At 40.9% G+C, this 9186-nt stretch overlaps 1 protein-coding gene across 2 annotated transcripts in view; it reads right to left on the bottom strand.

Moving 5' to 3' along the window:
* Nucleotides 1–2581: 2581 nt before the first annotated feature.
* LOC122996596 (multimerin-2-like) overlaps nucleotides 2582–9186 on the bottom strand; it is a 35229-nt gene continuing 28624 nt past the window's right edge. For both annotated transcript variants that reach the window (XM_044372143.1, XM_044372144.1), the window contains 4 exons: nucleotides 8301–8768; nucleotides 7369–7711; nucleotides 4579–5088; nucleotides 2582–3748 (listed from right to left, as the gene is read on the bottom strand). In XM_044372143.1, the coding sequence (XP_044228078.1) occupies nucleotides 3348–3748; nucleotides 4579–5088; nucleotides 7369–7711; nucleotides 8301–8768 (1722 nt within the window). In that variant the 3' untranslated portion in view covers nucleotides 2582–3347. The remainder of the gene's footprint in view (nucleotides 3749–4578; nucleotides 5089–7368; nucleotides 7712–8300; nucleotides 8769–9186) is intronic.

A 9186-nucleotide genomic window follows, 5' to 3' on the forward strand; every position in this document is an offset into this window, starting at 1 on the left:
CGACTACGAGCAGCCGTAACTTCCTGCTTCTGACAGGTCAAAGTTCAAGTCAGGTCACTCAAGAGCAAAAAAAACACGAACAAATGTTGTGAAGCCTCAGACACACTCACGATGCCCCTTCCTCCTTTTTTTAAATTATTATTATTATAATAATAATTATTATTGTGGTTTTGGTCACGTCGCAGTGATACAGACGTGTTATTGTTTAATTATTAACTCATTCAGTAAAATCTATTAAACAGTTTCTCTGTGATCAATCGAGGGGAAAATATGACGCTGACATTTAATATTTTATAAAGCAGGTTTTTTGGATTTTGCAGCATTTTTTAATGAGACAGAAAATAAAAGTTTCTTCTGACTTTAACGAGTTCAGATGTTTAAAGGATAAAGGATGTGAGGTACGAATCATGTGGCGTTGTTATTCTCATTATTGATTAATCTAATTATTATCTTCATTAATCAGTTAATTGTTCAGTTACGTCTTTGAATGTTTCGTCTGAATCCCAAAAATATTCAGTTTACTTAAAAAAACAACAGCAAATATTCTCACTGGACTTAAATGATCGATCAGTTATTAAAGCTTCTGTCGATCGACTGATCGATCAATCGACTCGTTGTCTCAGCGGCAGTGAAGAGGAGAATAACTGTCGATCAGTGTTGAATACTTGAGGTGATTATTGATGTGAATATTGATCAGGATGTGCCGTTCAGATGTTTTTGATGTGAATATTGATCAGGATGGACACTGAGGAAAACAGGACGGACCTCTGAATATAAATCTACTTCTGACTCTATTTATTTTTGTAGCTTGTCAGACTGCGTTGTGCATAGATTAATGAAACTATTCTAACCTGAGTAATTCTGAATAATTATACTCTGCCGCTGTAGACCTGATCTCATTTTCTAAAGTTAGTTTAGCAGCCTTGTTTGGGATGTCGAGCCTTTATTATTATATATCGCAACACGCGGCTGATTTCTGTCGTTCCAGAGCTCGTTAGACGATTCTAGATTCATAACTGAAGCTTTTACTTTACCAGAGTTGCAGCTAATATTTAGCATGATGTTTCCAGATGTGTTCTAGCCTTGAGAGAATTTATTATAATGATGATATATGCAGATGTTTTTTTTTTTAGTGCAGTGACTCGACTGCATTTAACTCTAATTTAGTGCACTTCAGAAGTGTTGATAGATTTTTTGTTTCTGCTTGTTGCTCATTTCTTTTGACGTCTCGAAGCTTTTTTGTTTTCGTACTCAGACGACATTAGATCGGTTTATAGATGATGAAGGAACACTGGATATTAAACATGAAGGTGTTTTTTAATAACTGACTGTCCTACTGCCAAGAATCCATTCTGCTAAAAGTGCTGACCCCGCCCGCCTGGCGCTTCCAGGTGAGCTCAAACAAACGAACCCGAGTCTGGTCTGAATTCAAGGCAACACTTCAAACAGGAATATAATCAATTTTTATTAATTTAAATATGATCATTGTGTTCGGATGTCGATGAGTTTGAGTTCAGACCAAACCTGAGTTCATCATATTAACGATGCAACAAAGAAGTGTCAATAATTCAAATGAAGAAAAGTTATTTTTTCACCGTGTTAAAAGTTATTTTTTGGCTTTTTTGCGTTTCGCCAGATTTTATTTTGTTTTTGGTATATATTTTCTGCTTATTTTTCTACACTGTAGACTTTAACAGAGATGATCAGATGATTAAAATGTTTAAAGAAAAAGAAAAGTGTCTTCTGGGTTTTTATTGGTAGAAAACAGTTCCTTTATTTAAATATATATATATATATATATATATGCTGTGTTTTGTACAGAATAATGTTGGTGCTTTACATTCGTTACAAACAGGTGACGTCACATACAAATATTTTCCTCCTTTTTAAAATGTGTAAAAGTTACTCAGACAAGTAAAAAAAATCCTTTTAAAATACATTTTTCTTACATAAAGTATTTAACAACAGTATTGACAAAGTATTTGTTCATAGCTCTGTTGGTACTTGCATAGATAATTATGTTGTTCAGTTTTACAGATGAACTCGTGACCTCTGACCTCCTCAAAACACATCTTTTTAAAGTCCAACTGAGATTAAAGTGTAACGTTATCTGTTCTGTAAATCACTTCCTGTGTCCATCTCAAAGAAAAAGTCAGAAACCAAAAAAGGAGAAAAATCTGTTTTTAAACACGGTTCCATCATCTGGAGTCTGTTACAGCCAATCAAATGTTTCTAAAAGCGACAACGCGTCGTTCTATCAGACGGTCGCACTGAGCCTGATTGCATCCTGATACTCAACACGACAACCTGCGTCAGTTTTACTGCTAAAGTCTCGTTATTATCTAACTTAAAACACACGTCTTGTCCTGCTGTTTAGCTCAGTGGTGGAAAGTAACTAAGTACATTTACTCAAGTACTGTATTTAAGTACAGTTATGAGGTACTTGTACTTTACTTGAGTATTTCCATGTGATGCTACTTTCTACATTTCAGAGGGAAATATTGTACTTTCTACTCCACTACATTTATTTGACAGCTTTAGTTACTTTTCAAAGGAAGATTTGACATAAAATAACATAATGAGAGTTTATAAATTACACTTCTTTATTAAAGATTAAACCAGCGGTTCCCAATCATCTTACTGGTTTAACAAAACATGTTTGTGTCTCTGAGCTGTTTGCAGTTTTATTTAAAGAGACATTAAATAAATAAACTGTTTGAGGCCCAAAGAGGTAAAACTCTCCAATATTTCACAAAATCACAAAGATTAAAGAAAAGTTCTGAAAAATGATCATCTTAACACCTCAGATTTAATTGGTGACCTTCATAAAACAGTTCAAACTAGCTTCACCTCCAGCAGTGTTAATAATGTACTTTGTTAAATGTATTTAATATAATCAGTCACAGCCTGACTGTCTGCAAAACCACTACTATTACTTTAATACTTTAAGTACATTTAGCTGATAATACTTATACACTTGTACTTATGTAGGACTTTAAATGCAGGACTTTTACTTGTAATGGAGTATTTTTACATTGTGGTATTGAGTATTTCTTCCACCGCAGTCAGTCGATCAGACAGCATGTAAACATACCTGCAGACGTCACACAGAAGTTTGTTGATAATAAAAATCTGTTCTGGTTGTAAAGACGGAGGATTCGACGTGATTTCAGTTGGACTTTAAAACAAGCTGTTGGAGGTTCATTTGAACGTGTAACCAGATGAAACTGGTTTGCAGCAGCTGATCTGTGGTCAGTTTTCAAACGAAGCCTCCTGCAGCTATTTGTCCCTTCGTGGCTTCAGTCTCTTTTCACCGGCTGTCAGCTGATTGGCCCACAGCAGCGCCCTCAGGTGGCCCGGTGCAGCAGCAGCCCGGCGAACACATTGTCCTCTGACTCCGCCCACGCCCCTCCCCTCAGGTGCAGCCTCAGCTCCTCCCCCTCCCTCAGCAGCAGGAGGCTCACGGCGGTGACGGGCCCCGCCTCCGTCACCCGCTGCCGCTGCAGAGACACCTGAGCTCCGCCCCCTTCCCTCCTCAGGCTGACGTGGGCGGGGCCCGGCCTCAGGTCCAAGGTGAGGACGAACAGGTAGATCCCGTCCACCGGAGCGGTGAAGGCGCCGGCGTCTGCATCAAACTGACCACGGTTCAGAAACGCTTCAAACGAGATGTCGCCGTGGGAGACGCTGCGAGGAGAACCAGCGATGAACAGCAGAGAGGCGTCTGATAGGCCGGACAGGACGGGAACACCTGGACCAAGAAACACTCATATGAACAGATTTGTTCTTAAAAAGGACAAAAGTTCAACATTTTGGGAGACATGCTGCCAGATGTTCAGACGCTAAATATGAAGCTATAGCCAGCAGCTGGTTAGCCTAGCTTAGCTTAGCTTAGCATTAAGACTGGAAACAGGTGGAAACAGATAGCCTGTCCCTGTCCAAAGGTAACAAAATCCACCTGGCAGCATCTCCAAAATTCACTGATTAACATAACAAATCTTCACATTAATCAAAGTTTTACGGGGGTCACATGCAGGACTATGACGGAGAAAAGGTTACGTTAACTACTAGCGTTGTACTGTCAAAGCTCTCATCTAACTCTCAGCAAGAAAACAAATAACTAACTTTTCCTTTAAGAGACGTAAAAAGTGATTTACGACAACTTGTCACATTCAAGTTTCGGTGTATTTAGAATTTTCTTTAAGGTACGAACGAAATTCACGAGTTCAGAGCTGCCGTACGAACAGACAGTCTGTTTACGGGAGGAATCATGAGAGAGAGTTTAAATATGATAAATAAACTAAATATATATATAACAAAAACAAACTGATTTATTTATTGTGTTCATCATCATCGTCACAGTGTTTCCCTGTTGAGCTGCAGGTGGAAGTATAGTAACAAAAAGAGGAACTTTGGCACTAAAAAGACTGTAACGTTGAAAGATATCTACTTGATTTGACTCATTTGGACGCTGAAGCTTCATATTAGCTTTTAGGAGGAATGATTACAGCAAGAAAAACAGCTTTAATGTTCATTTGGGCTCCTGACTGCTGGTTTAAGACACATAGAAGAAGCTCCCACCTGTTAAATCCCTCCTGGTCCGGTGGTTTCCTCTTCCCGACTCCTCCCTCGCTCCTCCTCCTCTCTTCTTCTCTTTCTTCCCGTCTTTGTTCTTCACCAGGTGCCACAGTTTATCGAGCTCCAGCGTGGCGTCAGATCCGGCCAGCACGTCGGCGTTACTGAAGACGTTCTTGAACATCCTCAGGTGGTCCTCCAGCCCTCTCTTCAGCCACGTCACCTCCGCCTGCAGTTTGGCCTCCTCGCCACCAGGCGGCGCCGCTCTCTCCGCGGTGGTGTTGCAGGCTGCCGGGCAGGGTTTCTCCTCCAGCCGGAGCACCTTCTGCCCCAGCTCCTCCACAGTTTTCTCCAGGTTCCACAGATCGCCGCCGTCTCCTCCGGGGTGCGGAAGCCTCCTCTCAGGGTGGAGGAGCAGCTGGCGCTCTCTGGCTGGAGCTCCATCGCCGCTCCTCCTCATGCCGTCCGGGTACCAGGAGGAGGGCTGGTCTGCAGACGGCACCTCCTCTCTGTCTCCTGGGAACAGAAAGAACGAGTCACATCAGAAGGAGAAACTGAAGGTGTTGAAATCACAACCTGAGAGCTGCAACAATCAATCTGTTGATTAGTGAATTCAATGTTTAATCTATAATCTATAAAAAATGCCTGTCAGCCCTCATTTCTCTCATTTCTCTCTTCTTTGCTGTTTTTCCTGCTGCATCTAATAAAGACAAAAAAATCCCCAAAGTTTAACTGGTGCATAAAACAAGCGAACCTCAGTAAGTAACTCAGTAGGCGTCACTTTAAGTCACACGCTGTGTTTTTATTAACTGATGACATCACAGCTTTTATAACTAAACAATCTGTTCTCCTGTAAAATATAAAACATGTTATTAGTAATATTTTACTGTCCTTTTGCATTAAGTTACAATAATGTGTCGACACATTCAGACATATTTTGTGTTTCAGTGCACGATCCTTTTGAATATCTGTCGTCCAACAAAACTATGGTCAGCGGGCAGATTAAGGGCCTGATATTCTCATAAAAAACATAAAACATAACATAAACGTAACATAAAAAAAATTATGGTGATGCTTTATTTTACGTTTACCTTAATTTTACAGTAATTTCCCAGAAATGTTTGGAGTAATTTGCAGGTATTTAACGGTTCATTTTACAAACAGGTGATGCAACTTATAAGAGAAAACAGAAGAAAGTGTGAAGTTGGTTGAGTTGGGATTTGCACACACACACGTATTACATCTGGGCTCATATGTTGTGGTTAATTTGTTCCCGCCATTGGAAACGTAGTTAATAAACAATACGAGCGAGAAAACAAGGAAGTTTTGTTTGTGAGCTGCATGTCGAGCCGCCTGCGAACCCGGAGGCCGCGACTACAAACCCAACCTGAAAAAGACTGAAGTTCCTCCGAGAACCGACGCCCACATGTGAGTTATCACATGTGAAACAGCACTTCACATGTGATAACTCACATGTGTTTTAACATGTGATGCATTCAGGGGCACATGTGATGCATTCAGGGCACATGTGGTTTTCGGACGTTTCACATGTGATGCATTCAGGGGCACATGTGGTTTTCGGACGTTTCACATGTGATGCATTCAGGGGCACATGTGATGCATTCAGGGCACATGTGATGCATTCAGGGCACATGTGATGCATTCAGGGCACATGTGATGCATTCAGGGCACATGTGGTTGTTGTCTTTTTTTTTACGTCATGATGTCACTGGTTCCCGGAGGAACAACAGACACATTAAGGCTGTGATAAACGACATTCAGCTTCACTGGATCAGCCTAAAGACATAGTGAAGTAATGGCGTCCTGAGCAGAGAATGAAGTCACGCTCCCTCTGTGCGTGTTGAGCCTCTCTGGTCTGTGTTCTGATAGCTGCTCCGGCCGTGCGCGCATGTTAGTGCATGTGAGTCCCTCCACGTCCATTTCCAACATGGCGGCCACGTCACAAACGTTCTCAAATTCCAGCTAAACATTAAACTAAAATATGTTTCTGAAAAGATTTGAATATTGATCCATATTTGATCAGTTTGATCTGAGTTTCATGAGCTTTTCAACTTTATTGATTAACTGATGAGCACATTCGTTTTGGGTCTGAGATGCATCCTGCACCTTTAAAAAAAAAAAAATCAGACTATAATCAGCAAAGTGCTCCTTTAAACGATTAATCAGTTATTAATATTGTTGCAGAATAAACTGTCGATCGACTAATCGACTAATCGACTCGTCATTTAACAGACTTTCTTTAACAGCAAACAATGTGCAGTTTTGTGTCAAACTACATATTAGGTTGTTTCTTAAAAACTTTCCTGTATATTAACAAACTACATCATAATATCCTGAGAATCAACAGTTTCACAGCAGATACTTTCAGGAAATTATTAAAAAAAAACAGAACAGAACTAAAAAGTATTTCCTGTCAGTTAAAGATTTGTTGAGTCTCATTAATTCATTTTTTCTTTAATTATTATAAGAACTACGTCTGACCTTATTTAATCACACTGTCCAGACTCATTATTATTATCATCTCTACCGTCTGTATACTCTGTTATCATTTATATTTATATACACATTACTTAAAGATTATATTAAAATCCAGTTAAACAGTAAATATGTTGACAATCATGCAGCCGAGTTTTCTATTCTTTGTGTTCTACTTATTATTTTATATTTGAGTTATTGTATATAATTTAAGCCTGTTATCTTTCTATTAATTGATTCATTCTGTCCATCGACTGATTGATTTATGGACTACTCGTCCTCCCCTCCGGGTGTTGCTACCTGTCCCGTCGCCCTGCAGGGAGGCGATGCTCTCATCGTGTCTCCTCAGCTGCTCCTGCAGGAGCGTCAGCTGCTCCTTCAGGGCGGAGATGGAGTGGGCCTCCTGGTCCTGGACGTTCCACTCCAGGAACTCCAGCACCTCCTCCCCCAGCAGCAGCTCCAGCACGTCGCTGTGTCGGATGACGTCTTTCAGCAGAGAATCGAAGGAGCCCGACAGGCGTCTCATTTCCTCCTTCAGCTTTCCGTCCGCCTCCTTCAGGACGGAGACCGAGTCTCTGAGCTGGGTCAGGCTGTGCTCCAGAGTCCTGGTCCTGCTCTGCTCGGAGGCCAGAGACTCCTTCACCTGCAGGGTGAGGAGGAGGAAGAGGAAGAGATGATTAACTTCATTCCTGCTAGTTTCAATAATTACTGTATAGAAGTTTAGTTGCTGTCAGAAGACAAAGAGGATTAAAACCACCAGAGTTTAACATTGAAGATGTTGCTGTCAGATAAATGTAGTGATAAAAGTACATCAAATAGAAATACTAAAGTACAAGTACCTCAAAACTGGACTTGAGTAAATAATAATATACTTTATAAAGTACTTTAAAACCAGAGTTACAAAGTTCTTTACTCGGAGAAATCAAGATAAAACAACTCAGCACAATAAAAATAAGATAAAATCCACTAAAAATACAAAGAATTGATCAAATATCTGATAAGAGAATCATTTCATTCATATTCATAAAACATATTAAAGAAGTCAAACATCAATTAAAGGATTTTTTTAAGATAAATTCTGAGAAGTGATTTAAAAGATGATCAATAAATCATAAAATGGAAACATTAAAGTAAAAGTACCTCAACATCAGTAAAGTACTCAGTTATAATGTTAATGTTTAGTGTATTTTTAGTAGAAAACTATTAAATTAAACTATAAAAACTCTTCGTACCTGTTGAAGGCCTCGTTGCAGCGCCTCCACCGCCGGCTCCCAGTCGCTGGCCCCGCCCCACTGCCCCGCCCCTCCGCCGCCGTCGTTCTCGTCCAGCGCTAACCTGTTCTCATTGGCCAGCTCCGTCACGTTGGCCACGCCCCGCTCCAGTCGAGTCACGGCGGCCTTCAGCGCCGCGCATTCGCAGTCGGTGGAGGAGTTGTGCTTGTAGAGGGCGGTGTACAGGTAGTCCACGTCCACGTCCATCTCCTGCATCCGCTGGCTCTGCTGGCTCAGGTTCCCCGCCAGCTCGCCGACCCGCCCCAGCACCGCCTCCTTGGCCGCCTCCACCTCCAGCCCCGTCTCCATGAACTGGATCTGACCGTTGCGCGCCGTCTGGCTGATCTGCTCTCTCAGCTCCTTCGTGTCCCTCCTGAGCTGCTGGACGCCGCCTGACGTCACCTCCACGTCCTCCATCAGCCCGCCCACCTGCGCGACAGCAGCCTCCGTCATCCTCACATCCTTTCTCTCCATTTCATCACATGTTAAATGATTTTTAATAAAATGTTTTTCGTTTAGTCTCTTCTGTGTTATTTTTAGAATATAAACAAACTAAACCTGCTTTCAGACTTCAGCTGGTATGAAGGAGGCGAGCAGAGAGGACTGATGTGATCAGAGCTGATAACTCAGCAAATAATAAAAGATTAGATCTCTAGTCTCTATTCTATTTCTATTTATTCTATTAGAGTCAGTAGATAGAATGATTGAACATCATTTAGCCTTTAATTGTATTTGTTTCTTTTACTTCATTGATCATCTATAAGATTTACAAATGTCAATAAAGTTTTATCAAGTAAAACTGTAACAAATATGCTGAAAGCTGTGTGTGTGTGTGTGTATATATATA

This window comes from Thunnus albacares, chromosome 14, assembly GCF_914725855.1.
Source record: "Thunnus albacares chromosome 14, fThuAlb1.1, whole genome shotgun sequence".
Classification (NCBI taxonomy): Eukaryota; Metazoa; Chordata; class Actinopteri; order Scombriformes; family Scombridae; genus Thunnus; species Thunnus albacares.